This window comes from Eschscholzia californica, unplaced genomic scaffold (genome assembly GCF_041429995.1).
Source record: "Eschscholzia californica isolate CP2 unplaced genomic scaffold, dmEscCali1.0.p SCAF_3, whole genome shotgun sequence".
In the NCBI taxonomy this organism is placed as follows: domain Eukaryota; kingdom Viridiplantae; phylum Streptophyta; class Magnoliopsida; order Ranunculales; family Papaveraceae; genus Eschscholzia; species Eschscholzia californica.
In genome coordinates, this window is record NW_028238420.1 from 16,749,127 (window position 1) to 16,763,509 (window position 14,383).

A 14,383-nucleotide genomic window follows, 5' to 3' on the forward strand; every position below is an offset into this window, starting at 1 on the left:
TCAAGTCCGATTGATTTAGGGGTCGTAGTGTTTTGCTAGAAACCAACTACGATCGTCGAATTACGAAGTAATTCGCGGCTAACTTCGATCGGATCCTACATCAGGTTACACATAAGAATGGGTATTTAATCGGATGATATGACTAGTGGGAATGTGATATAACATTGGGTATGTCCCGTAAACATATCTCACAGGCGTAAATAGAATTTGGGCAAAAGATAGCAAAAAGGCCCGAAATAAGGGTTTTGGTCCTAGACCGATTCGGGTATTTCTAGGACTCGGATTGGGCTTAGTTTTGGAGGGATAGTTGATGATATAATAAGCATTATACCTGCCAATTTTCGTGGTGTTTGGACACCTCCTTCTTAGGTAATTGAGAAAATATCAATAGTTGCTATTTTCGACAATTTCCCTAAATCTTATTCTAAAGGGTGTTTTAAGAAATCTAAGAGGAGGTGGATTCTTATTAGGGTTCTATATAAACACTCTTAGGACAGAGAATAAGGGGTGTAATTTCCCTCTAACCTTTCTTACTCTACCACATAAAGTGGAGAGGAGAAAGTGAGCTAATTCCCAAGCTATCTTCTAGTCAAGCAAGAAGAAGGTCTTCTTATTATCAAACCACCATTAGAGTCCTAGCGAGCTTTAAAAGAGGGAGATTAAATGCACTATTCGGTGTCCCAAGTAGAGGAGCTACGTTTGAAGCTCTTGGTCTACCTTAATCTATTCAACTAGCTCGAAGAAAATAGGATTAAGGTAATCTACTATCTTCTTAATAGTTAATTACTAGTTTTGCATGATGATCTTGGGGATACTAGATGTCGTTATCCGCTATAAACACTAGTATAAGGGTATAAGTCCCTGCAGAGTACTGGTCGAAGATCCCTAAGAACACCCCGTACCGTTTGAACAACCAGACAGAAGGGGTAAGATTAATAGTGAAGAGGTCCTTAGCTTTTATATGAACTTGTCTACTTGATTCATGTGTGGACATGCTTAAATCCTTTACTATACGAACCATGCTTATCTATGATTTGGATGTTGGATCCTTGTGTATTTGAAACCATGATGTTTGTGGGTGTCATCTATGGAAACCCTCACGAGACAACACTCGTCCTCTAGGGGTAACCTAGGGGTTTAAAGGCTTGTTGCATATGCTAAATGCAACTGGGATGCCTCCGAAAGTGAGTTGGGCTTTTATTTTGTTTTATTTGCTCGAGGACTAGCAAAGTTTAAGTTTGGGGATCTTGATGTGACACGAAAATGTCACATTTGGAGAGCCTAACTTAGACTAATTAGTTCTTTTCGAGTGTTATCAATAATATTTTATGTGTTTTTCATGTTAGGTACTTATTTTGGAGTTAAACGTGTGATTCGGAATAAAAGGAGCAAATTATCACTATCATTTGATATGCCCAAAACGAGAGAAAATGACTTCAATCAAATCAAATTACAAGTGGAGGCAATGACAAGTCCGACGGTGAAAACGGAAGTCAATTCCGAGTTCGGACGGGGAAGTTATGAAAGAAAGAAGTCCGAGGGTATTTTAGTCCTTTGTGACAATTTGAAGATGTAGAGACAAGGATGGAGGCACCTCTTGGTTTCTATACCAAGCCCAAAGCCCACACAAGCCCAAAGAAGAATGACAAGGAAAAATTACATGAGCACCCATTCTCTATGGATTAAAGTCAACAAAGTCTAAATGAATTGACTAAGTCAAGGGACTCTAGGATTTTAGGAGTTTAGGCTTCTATTCATCATCTTCTATCAAGCAAAGAACCAAGCAAGAGAGAGAAAGGAGGCAAAGAGGCTAGGGTTTGAGGGCTCTTGGAGATCTAGGGTTTCAAAGAGTTGCTAGAGAGAGAAAAGGTGAGAAGAAGGAGGTGGTCGGCCAAGCTAGGCCGGCCAACACTAGGGCCTGCCTAGCCTTGGCCGGCAGCAGCTCGAGCTGCTCGGTAAGGGTGCACGGGAGGCTAAGGGACGCGTGAACTTCATGGACTACATGGGAACTGCTCGGGATCCACAACACTAGCCGGCAGCAACAGCTTGGGACGCAAGGAAGCTGCTGCTCGGGATTCACAACACGGCAAAAACAACAGCTATCCGGAACTCGGCAGCAGGTCGGGTCCAATGTTCCAAGATCGGGAACGTGCGGCTGAAGCTCGGACTGTTCATGGGACGCGGCTGCAGGTCGGACATGCTCGGGACAGCAGCTACCGGCTCGGGAGAAGCTTGTGTTGGCCGGATTTTATGCATTTTTGACCGGAAACTTGGCCAGATTTTCTGATTTTTCTGGCAACCTTCTTGATCCGAAACCATGGGGCTTTTACTTCTCATGTCCTTGGCCAGCTTCCCATGTGATTTGATTTGATTTTGGGCTACAAATTTCTAGAGAGAGAAAGTTAGGGTTAGCTTTAATGGAGGTTGAGTTCTAAATGGAGAAGATGATGATGGTCGCTATGGGAACCCAGAATTTTGCTAAGGGGATATCGGCTGCACCTTAAAGACTCATATTTTCCGACGATCTTAGCCTCGAACCACATAGAAAACGGGGGATTCTCTCATCATTTCCTTTCCATCTTTTATTCAATCACCATGTTTAACTAACTTTAGTGTGTCGATTATATGAGATAAAATGTGATGAATTCGTGATTATGTTTAATATGATTTGATGTTTTGATTATAAATTATGTTCATTTATTTCGATTATCGTTTTGATCGTATTTTCATGTCTCTTGTCAAGCACTTCACATAGTTAATAGATGAAGTGAAGTATTCGATGTCGATCGTAGTCTAAGTCATAATTACATGTGTCTTGTCATGCACTTCACATAGTTAGGCGACTAGACGACACTTTCGATGACTCGGGATTAACCGATTTAGACGTTTGTTTGACTCGGGATTAACCGATTTAGACGACACTTTCAGGAGTCGAACTTCGATTATACTTCAACACATTAGATCGGATCGTACATAGTTATAGGTTTATTATCATGGATTCCCGGACTCCGACACCTTTCTCACCTATCTGTTGCTTCCCGACTCTTGTTCCTCCGAACTATTCTCTCAAATCTCTCTCACCCTCTTACATTGATATTTTAGTTTGTTTTACTTACTTTTTTTTTTCTTATTGCTTATTCGATTATAAACCTCACATTACCTTCGTTTATTTCCGCTTTTGTCTAAGTAAGCCTTGATATCTAAACTGACGAATAAGACCATTCGATATCCAAACTACCTTCTTATCCTTGGATCAATCCCGACTTTGCCTGATTACTACTTGATACCTCCGCTTGGGTGTGCAACCTTTTCGGGTGCATCAAATTTTTGGCGCCGCTGCCGGGGATAGGTTAGTAGTTAGGATATCGTTTGTTTGTTTTGTTCATTAGTTTGTGTTATTTGCTTCTTAGACGTTTTTTTTTATTTATTTTTGTAGTTTCTTATCTTTTTAGGTACCATTATAAGAAAAGAGCCAAAAGAAAAAATAAAGCGAAGGAAAAGAAAGGAATCGAGAAGATTAAGAGAAAAGACGAACGAAACTAAAGGAGCACCCGCTAGTATCGCATTCTATCTCTTCCTTTTTACTTGTGTGTGATTGTTTCGTTTTATAAGCGTTAGTTCCCATTTTGTGATTGTGTGTTTGCATCTTTGAATATTGTAAGATCGTGGCAAGTTTGTCATTTAATGATGATGAGGATGACATTATTCTAACCCTTTCCAACACAAGTCGACCATCTACAAGTCATCAAGACTACTCAAACTTATATAGAAATGGTTCGACTAGTGATAGGAATAGGCGAGTTGAGTCTGACCGACCTAGGATGACCATGGGTGAATATCGACAAATGTATGGAGTTGGTTAGACTCGTGATAGATATGGTGTTAGGGATTATAAGCATGAGGGCAATCAACCCCGTAAGAGTCTTCGAGACTATCGACAAGAATTTGGGATGACCACACCTTCATGTATGGATTTGTCATTTGATGATAACCCTAGTTCTATGAGTATCGATCGACCACGTCGAAGTCTTCGTGACTATCGACAAGCATATATGAACGGTTCATTTAGTGATGACAATTCCGGACTCGATGATTCCACTCAAAGAGTCGAGTCTAGGTATCTACATGAAGGTAGTGAAGAAAGGACCATGGAGACCATTAGCCCGGTTTGTGCTATTTGTGCGAGCTTAGACCATTTGACCGAGTATTGTCCCATGATTCGTGTTCCTCGAGAGTCTTCGTCTAGTTATACTCATGTGCCTTATTACGAGGAGATGTCTGAAGATATTCTCCAAGCACTTTTAGAGTATCAAACTAGATTCAATCGAGATATAAAAGAGATCAAGGAATGGATTCTCAATATTGTTGATAGAATTGAGTCGGAGCCTATCATCGACGAGGAAGGGGTTTGCACACCCCAAACTCAAGAGGAGACTATGAATGATGGTGAGGGTAATACACCTAACTCTAGTCTTAAGTTAAATGTCGAAGAAGCTCCTGATAGACCTTTTGAGATGGAATTGACCGATGACCCTTGTTGCTCACTCCCTCGACCATTGTCACTTCACCATGATCAGACTACACTAGACTTTGATGTTCTGGATGATAGCTCTATGAGCAAGTTTGGGGATCACACGATGTTGAACTTTCAAACTTTTACCATTTGTGATTATTTGGATGGGTTGTGTGGAATGGATGGTGTTATGCCTAAATTTGAGGCTCCCGATGCCTTTAAGGACGTCGATGACATAGTAGTTAGCGAGATAATAGATAGCTTGTCGGACTAATTACCTAAGGAAATCACGGACCTTGAATTGGTCCCTGAGCCTATTGTCTTACCCTTAGAGTTTAGTTCGACCTTTCACATGATCTCAGACTTGGTTGTTGACCCCTTTTTGGACACTTCAGACGTCTTCTTATGTCGATCCTTTTGACGACTTCTTAGTCGTCGCCCCTTGAATTCATGATAACATAGTGGACTGTGCATCCACTAAGTTTGGGGATGACCTCTTTTCGGTTTTCGTCTCACGTGCACTTCTTCGGTTAAATATTCTTGTGAGACTTTTACCATTTGTATATAGCTTTCTTTGGGTTGACCCCCAAATCTTCCGGCTTACTATATGATCGTTAGCCGATTAAGATGGGTCCTTGATGTTTGTGGGTAACATCTCTGGAAACCCTCCGCGAGACATAACTCGTGCTCTTGTGTGAAAACAAGAGAATCAAAGGCTAATTGCATAGCTCAATGCAACCGTGTATACCTGCGTTAGTGGTAGGTTTTATATGGTTTTATGTGCTTCACTCTCATGATATTTGGTGATATTTTAGGAGCATTTCTTACTTGTTTTACTTCTAAGGAGTGGTTTGTTCCAAGTTTGGGGATGGCGTGAGCTTGGCATAAACTTGGAACCTCTTTACACATGAGTCTTGGTAGTATCATTCTTTATCTCCTTCGGTTATGGTAATATCTCTCCACTCTTCTCTTAAAATTGATGTGCCTTTTAATCATTTGATGAGTTTATGTTTAGAACATTGAGGACAATGTTAATTTTAAGTTTGGGGATGCGGGATATGACCATAACCAATGCATGACCATGGGTTTCAAAGACAAAAGGGTTCAAATTAGCCAAAATTTAAAAAATTTTGAACATTTTGAGTAGATTTGCATGTGATTATAGTGATAGTTTTAAGAATGTTGATGCATATGTGTCGAGTTGATGAGTTTTGTGATTGCTAATGGTCTTTTGTATGAAAGTCGAGTCTTTGAGTGTTTGTGTTATACTATGGGAGTAACATCTTAGTGAAGAAGAAACATCTCTAAGAGACATAGAGTAGTCATTAGTGGAAACTTAACCCATGTGAGAGCTCAAAACCTAAATTGTCCTTCGAGTGTACTCTTCCGCGCTAACTCCGAGTAGAATGAAGAGCTACTCAACCTCGTAACTATTAAAAGAGCTCATTTGATCTCGTGTGTTCAAGATCAATAATAAGAGAATGAGAAAGATGTAAGTAATCTCCACATTCCTTCTCTGTCTCCATCTTCCATCCCTTGGTTAAAAAAGAAATCCATTCGATTACTTGAAATCCAGAGAATAATCTCTCTAAAATTTCCATCGATTCCAATCTTTCACGTTCAATCTTTGTCGGTTACAATTATTTCTTTCTCTCTTCACTGTCTTTCCTTTCTCTCTTCTCTATAAATCTTCCATCTCTCTCGGTTTCCTTATCTAAAAGAGAAAGAAATCACTTTCTCTCTCTACTAGTAATAATATAATTCTTTACAAAAGATCTGGAGAAGATAAGAGGATAATGAGTTGGCTGATTGCTAGTTGAGATTTATTTGGAGCTGATTCAGTGGAGCAGGGACTACTGGAGTGGATAGGACATCCATCGGATGGGTCTAAATCACGTGCGTGCAACCGAATCCGTCAGATTCACCCAGGGACCACTAAGACTTCGTCTGCACAGTGCACCATATCATTGCTGGTCAAAGAATCCCGCACAGCCCGACATTACACCGCCCACGTCCAGATTCAACCCTGTCCCTCCACTAGATCTTCGCCACGTGTCTCCGGACGACTTGGTCAATTACTTTATATTTGACCCCAACTTTGACTTGGTCCAACTCTCTTATTCGGATTCCGATTTGACTTCCGCTTTCGCCATTGGATTCGTTTTAAACACTACATTTTATTCGAGCACCAAAGTTGACCAAATAGCCAGACTACCATAATTTCCAAATGACCAAAATGCCCTCAAGAGTGTCTTTCTTTCGATTTTATATACTTTTCGAGCTCAATTCCATATAAGGCACCTGAACAAAAGAAGCACACAATTCAGCAGAGTAACCGCTCGAACTGGACTAACTAACCCGAGTTAAGAGATTCAAATGGGACATTTTCATGTCTCATCAGGCGGCACAGAAGTCCTGATCCAACTCGTTAAAGCAGTGCATGGATCCTTCTTCTAGGGATTGGTACCATGCCTGCGTTGGTTGCTTGAGGACTGCGGCGAAGACCAGGGACCACACGGACTGGTCCGTTGTTCTTAGACTCATCAGCGAGATATGTGATGAGACATGAAAATGTCCCATCTGAGTCTCTTAATTTAGACGAGTTAGTCTCTCTAGAGCAGTTACTCTCACGAATTACTCTCTTTTATGTTCAGGTACCTTTTTACAGAGTTACGCGTGCAAAACGGATAAAGTCGAAAAGAATACAGACTAGGGGCATTTTGGTCATTTGTTGATTCTGACTTCTCGGTCAACATTAGTGTCCGAATGGAAAGTAGAGTCCAAGACGAGCCCGTAGGCGAAGACGGAAGTCGAATCGGAGTCCGGTTGAGGAAAATATTCAAGGTCAAAGTTTAAGTTAAAATCAAGTCACTAAAGGACATCCCGAAACACGTGGCGTGCATTCTACGGAGTGAGGGCTCTTTTCGGTCAGACACGATGGTACCTCTGGATCTTCCGGGGTGCATTATTCCTTACACCACGCTCTAAGGTGTGTCGTACTCCTGTCGCGTTTTCAACTACATCTAGCGGCTGAGCTTAGCTTACAACACGTGGCTACATCGGAGGGAAGGATACAACTTACTAAACTGTCCCGCGAAGCACAGAATCGACCCTTCTCACCAGCCAAACCCGTACGTGATCCTCTCTTCCTCCCTTATCTTCTCAAACTAATATTCAAACTGAATTAGAGAGGGAAACCGAGAGATGGAGGAACATATTTGTTGAGAATCAAAACAGAGATAGACCCGGAAGAGGAGGAGATATATCAAAACAGAAAGGAGAGAGATCGGTTTTACCACGGTTTAAAGAAGAAAGTTTAGAGAGAGAGAGATAGGAAGATAACAACCGAGAGGGTTGTTCAGATTCGATGGGAGGTTTTTTGTTGGTTCTATAAAGGAGAAGGGGAATAACAGAGAAAAAACATCTCTCGGCTGGGGGTTCATCTTCCCGGAGCTCAACCCTAACAGAAATTATTAGAGAAAGAAAGAGAATCGGGTTTTCAGAGAACAGAACAGAAAAGGAAGAAAGTAGAGAGAGAGAGAGGGAAACAGAGAGCTTTTGATTCAATTTGTTTTCTTTGTTTTCTTTTTATTTCTTTGGTTGTGGTTTTCTATTTGTGAGAGATAGAAAGATTACAGAGAGATAGAGAGTTTACAGAGAAGGAGATTGTAGAGAGAGAGAGAGAGACCCGAGAGCTTCCATGGAGTTTTTATTCATTGATTTTAATTTTATATCTTTGTCTTCTTATTAGTTCTGTCTTTGTGAGAGAGATAGAGAGAAAGGATTAACAGAGAGATTAAGAAAAGAGAGAGAAAACAGGAAGTTTAGATAGAGAAAGAGAGTTAAGGAAGGTGAGAAAAATATTTTCCAGAGAGGAAAATATTTCCGGGAAGACGAGAAAATCGTTTTCCCAGAGGGTGCGTTTGGCAGATTTCCGGGAAAAACAGAAGGAAATCAATTCCATAAGGGTCTGTTTGGTGGGAGAAGCGCAGAAAAATAAGTTTCTTTCTTCTTTTTCTTCTATTACTTCAAATATTTATCGTTTCTAGCATGAGTAGCTAAGTCCTTTATATCTAGGGTTTTAGATGAAGTTTAAATAATTATTCTAATGATAAATTTATTACAGTTTTTATTATTTTAACGATAATATCTTCCGGGTTTTTTTAGACCGTTCATGGACTGAAAACCTGAGTTATACAAAGAAATATCGAATTAGACCAAAATTAATTTGTCCTTAGAATTGTTAGGAAAACGGATTCGAAAACCCTAGGTTCCCTTTTTCTGAATACCGACTTATTTCTTTGTTTATTTATTTTTTTTTGAGTTTTATATTATATTTTTATTTTACCTTCATCAAACCACTTTTGAAAATCCCAATAGTTTTAAGGTTAGAATTTAGTTTAACTTAGTCTCTGGGGAACGAACCGGTCTTACCGGAACTATTACTTGACGCCCGTATACTTGCGGGTGGAAACCTATTTAGGTAACTTTTTAGGCCCATCAATATGATTGTTCAAAAACTTGTCAACGTCTCCAGTGCCATCGTACTGGTAAAGGTTAGGGCACTTGAAGTTTGTCGACCTTGGGGCTTCCAATATTTTGACACTTAGAGGCGGGAGGATTATTGTTTCTTTTTCGAAATTCTCCTTTTCCTCATAGTAATTGGTCAACTTTTCCACTTGATGCAGCAGGACATCACCCATGATTGGGTCGTAAATGGCTTCCGAACTTCGTACCACGTGTTCTGCGATTTATGGTCGATGTGGATCTGTTAACCTTGCTTGGTATAACTCTTTTTCCCTGTATAATTGTTTGAGAACATTTGTTCGATCTGCGTCTCGTCGTGCCGTAAAGGCGCTGGTTGGTGTGGAAAAGAGCTTACGAGAAAGACCCTTCACCCTTTCCATCTTTTCACCAGTAGCTCTTTCCTTCGGAGTTGATTCTAAGTCCTCCTCAGCTTCGCGGAGACTTTCCCAAAATTTTCGTGCCTCCTCGTACCTACGAAGCTTGTCAGCCTTGAGCTGCTATACTTCAACCATTATGTCCTCTAGAGAGGGTCGTCTAGCCTGAGGTTCATCAAGGGTGTACTCTTGCGAAGACATTGTTGCTTGAAATAAGAAACAGTAAAGGCGATTTTGTAGAGAATAGAGTAGAGATCCGGGTTACCGAATTGATGGTATTGTTGTAGTTCAACCCTCCTTCTAGCACCAATTGCTGATGTCGAAAATGGTTCCTTTAGTTATCAGCCAGAGAATTGAGACCTTGATGCTGGATAGTCCGACTAGTAGATGCTCCGTGTGGATGAACGTCTCTCCTTCCTTCGATTCTCGCTCCTTGCTTCAAGAAACCTGGGGGAAACCTGCAAAGGGTTTGGAAACCTCTCTGACGCTCAAGACAGTCAGATTGCTCTTTGCAGTTAAAAGATTGAGTCATCCTTGTGGAACGATTTAGTTTACCTTGATGAAGGTGATGAGGTGCCCATTTATAGGCCGAATTAGACCGATTGTGATAGACGGTGTAGATGACGCGGTTGTGATCAACCGTTCGGGAACTAGACTATTGTTCCTAGTTAGAGTTTTTCTTTTAGTTTATCTCGTATCTAGGATAATTAGAAGTTCTTATGTTCAAGGATACTTCGTAAATATCTTATCGAGTTGATGGATCTTCTAGGAGATGTTTCCTCCTTTGAGGCTCTCGAAGCCCAAGTCAGGCAAACACTTAATATCTTTGACCGACTAAGATCTTTAGAAAGATTTGAGATTAAGCCTGTAAACGTGCGGCGCGCTTCTGCCTTCCCAGTTTAGGGCGTAAGGCATCGACCTTGCTTACATGGACCCCCTACACTTCTTGAGAATCTCAGGGCAGACCTGGTTGTGTTTTAGGCGGAACAGGGTTGGAGCTCCATAGCTGATCTTGCCGACCTCCCAGTTTTGGACTTCTGTGGCGGATCTTTTCGGGCCTAGCCGTCCTGTTGCCTTAAGACGGGTTGACGCGTTGGGCTTCTGGTCTTTTCTTGACTTCTTGACGTCAGTCAACGGTTGACCATTTTTTGTATCATCACGCACATCTGGAAAGTGTAAAAAGTTAACAGTCAATGGAACGGAAAAGACGAAAAGATACGAGCATTTTCAATAAACTAAGGGGTCCGTTCTGAGAGAGAAGTTTTATATGGGCCTCCCATAGATGTTATAGGCGCCTTATTCATTCACAAATTCTCTCTCAAATTTGCCTTGAGGGCGCCTCCTATAACACTTATAGGGGGCGCCTTTAAAACTACCCTTTGGGAGACTCTTTCCTTTTAGACAAAATTTTGACTGTGTTTGGTCTTTCCAGGATCCCCATTGAGAGGATTACTTGCTCATTAGTTGTTGACGTTTCAGCTTACCTGTGGTGGTTTGAAGAAAAAGAAAACCTTATCGTCATCACCAGCATTTGGACCCTAGAGAGAGAGAGAGAGTAAATGGAGGGTTTGTACCTACTATGGTCCATAATCGCGACTTCACTAACCTCCATTTCTCTTTCTCTCATTCTCCCTTTACAATTCCTCTTCAATTCTTTTCTCCTCCTCCTCCAACCTTCTTCTTCTTCAACTTCACCTGAACTATTGGAAGAAGAAGAAGAAGGTGTAATAATTTTGTATGAGGGTTCAGTTTGGCACGAAAGGAGACGCCCAATTCATCACTCCTTCAAATACAGTGCTCGTTATGCTCTAATTGATCTTGATCGAGCACCTAACTCCAAATTACTACCTTCTTCTTTCTTCACCAATCATCTCTCTGCTCAAGAAGCTCGCCATATCACTCTTACCACTGGACCTGTGTATGGCTTCTAATTATTAACCCTAATTTCATTACTACTTCTTTCTGCACTTTTGTTTTTAGTTTCAATTTTAATGGGAATTTGATGTAAGATTTTAGGAATGGAAACTTTTGGGTTATAATTCTGTAGAAAACTTCAAATCTTTAGGATTCGATTCCGAACAAGATTTGTAGGGCAATTTTCAAGTAAAATATGAAACCATATGAAACCATAAGTCAAGGTTTTTCTGGATTGGATTGCTTTACGGTTATTCTTGAATTTGATTATGGTGGGTGGTTTTGTTTTACAGGTTTTTGCTGACAATTCCTCCTAGTGTAGGATATGAACAAAATCCATTAAGTGTATACTATTGCTATGACTTGAAAGGGTCTAATGCGCAGCTGAAGAAGTGCATTGCCGAGGTGAGGAGTTTTCTAGTTCTTGTTAATTCAGAATGCTAACATAGCCCAACGATTTTGGCGTTCTCGGGGTCTTAGTTTTATCTTCTAGACAAACAAGGATTTTTACTCACGATTGTTTCTACATCTGGTTCTAGGTAACGAATACGCCATGGGCTGAGAGAGTTTCGTTTGTGTTCGATCCAGATTCAGATATTGTGGCGAAGCCGTTGCATGTCAGTCCTTTTATGGTAATCGCTTCACTCTTGTTTTTCTTCTTCATTTACTAATGAGCCTTCGACTTCCTTTTGTCTTTCTAGTAGTAATAGTCTGTTTCACGTGATCCACATTTAAGTGAAGGAAAAGTGATCACTTATTGATATTTCATTCTAGCACTTATTTACATGTATTCGCTTACACTTTGTGCACTTTGTTGACTTTTATACAATGTAATTTTTATGTGTCTCTTTTGGTTGATTAAATTGATACCTCAACCAATGTACTGGTTAACTAGAGTTTTCGCTGAGGTGATATCGACCACTAAGATCATCTGGTCCTCTTTTTCTTTTAGGGAACATTACCCTTCTTTAGGAGTGTCATGAGTTTGAAGAAGTAGTTATATATCGCATGGAACCAACTTATTCTTTTTAATGTTATAATGTTATTTCTCTGTTGTCTTTGCATTTGATATGATACTTATATCATCATTTTTTTTGACGAAGAGAAAAATTATATCCTTTTCTGTAGAGAAACATATCTTTTCGTTATCGTTTAGTACTGAATGTTTCAGAGTTGATGGGTGCAGGAAACTTAACTCTAGTATCCCCCATCACTTTCAACTCAATAACAGGTCTTATGAGCAACTTTCCTCGATATTCTTATTAGGTATTGGTCGTGGCTTGAGAACACTTACATATACCAGAAAGACAAACATAAGTCAGTTTTTTACGAAAATCCTTCATCCTGTAACCTTGTGTGCTGAATTTCGTTAGGAATATCTTCCGCAAGGTTTTGAAGTGTTTTATTCCGAAGATTGTAGGCCCTCTAGAACTCAACCGACAATAGTTGCTGTTACTTGCGGTTCCTTTTTCCACCTTTAGTTATCTACTTATCCACATGACCTCTACAATTGGGCAGCAGGATTTAAACTGAGATGATAGTAAGGAAGCATGATTGTATTTGACCAGAGTCTCGACATTTTGTGGAGTGTGAATTACTCTAAACGGGTGTGGAATCAGACCGAGTCCATGTGGAACATTACTTTTCAAGGCAAGATTTTGTAATCTCACCAGGTTATCCTTGACGTGTTGAACTTGGATGATTCGAGTAAAGTTAGGACAGCGTTCCCGTTTAAAATCATTTTGGTCCAAAAACAAAAATTCAAGCATTCCCATGTGCATATTATGTATAGGATGGTAAGCAAATTATGTTTACATAGCGGCATAGCCCTAAAGAAATTTTGCATGTTGATGCACATCTGCCACACATTTGAGCTGTCATACGAACTAATTGTGGTGTATGTGTTATCAAAGTTGAGATATTGAATTCCTTCATATGCAGGATATGCTTGGGAACTGGAGGATGAGAGCCAAAGCACCTGATGATAATCTATTCATATCAATTTCCATTGAGCACCCTAATCTTGGTGACTACTTCACAGCTACTTTGAATGCTAAAAGAGTTCGCTCCTCTGGAGCATTGAGTCCAGTACTTTTCTTTTGGTTGATGCCTCACAAAGTTGCGGTTTGGATATATTGGCAGGTAACGTAATAATTTTTGTTGCTTCTGCTGGTAAATTTACTTCTTAAAGTGTCTGAAATCACGTTCTTTATACACAGGATAGGTATATGACTTGGGATGTTATATAGTTATCAGATTTGAGCAGCTCCTATCATAGTATTTAATCATCTAAACGTTAAAGTCACCTTTATAATTATTTTAGATGATATTTTCTACGTAGGCTCTCAAGCTTTGGTGGAAAAACGTTCATTTTGTTCAACATCCGAGGTATACAAATCCGACATACAGGGAAGAAGCTTCAATTCGTGATCGAAACATGTTATGCTGTCCAATGAGTGTACATGATCAGAACAATAATCCCCAATTTGATGAAAGCTACCCCAATCTTGTTGATGGAGATAATCGTCAAGCTCGTCAGTTTGTGTGGAGAGACGCAAAATGGCCCTGGGCTTGAAATCTCGTATGATTGTAGATACGTCTCGTACGAACACATCAACGATAATAATTGCAATTTTTACATCTGCCATCTGCATCTTGAATAATGGGGTTAATTGCCCCATCTATATCCCTGTTAGATTATTTGATCCTCTCCTATTTTCTTTCTTTTTATCAACTCATGCGAAAAATTACTTCATTTTCTTTTATTTTTGGACTTGGAGAAACATACTCCTGTTGTCTGTGCAATGATAAATGATGTGTTCTTACACATAATGAAGCTAACCACTTCCGTATTGATGTTATTATGACTAGGCTTTAGTTGAATCAACTACTCATTTTTTTTTTTTTTTTTTTTTTTTTGTTGAGAATCAACTACTCATTTCTGTAGCGCTTTTTAGGAATAGTCATAGGACTCTTATGTGATTAACTGAGAATTGAATCAGGGTTTTCTCATTCAATAATGTAATATTGTAGGTGAAGATTTTCTATGGTGTAT

At 39.9% G+C, this 14,383-nt stretch overlaps 1 protein-coding gene across 1 annotated transcript; it reads left to right on the forward strand.

Annotated features, from left to right (window-relative positions):
* The first annotated feature begins 10,795 nt into the window (after positions 1-10,795).
* On the forward strand, positions 10,796-14,155 carry LOC147548737 (DUF1365 family protein). The gene is made up of 5 exons (XM_086669949.1): positions 10,796-11,332; positions 11,622-11,733; positions 11,868-11,960; positions 13,270-13,470; positions 13,670-14,155. Exons 1-5 carry the CDS (start codon positions 10,974-10,976, stop codon positions 13,901-13,903), a joined length of 999 nt encoding a protein of 332 aa, XP_086526075.1. The 5' UTR covers positions 10,796-10,973; the 3' UTR covers positions 13,904-14,155.
* The last annotated feature ends 228 nt before the right edge of the window (positions 14,156-14,383 follow it).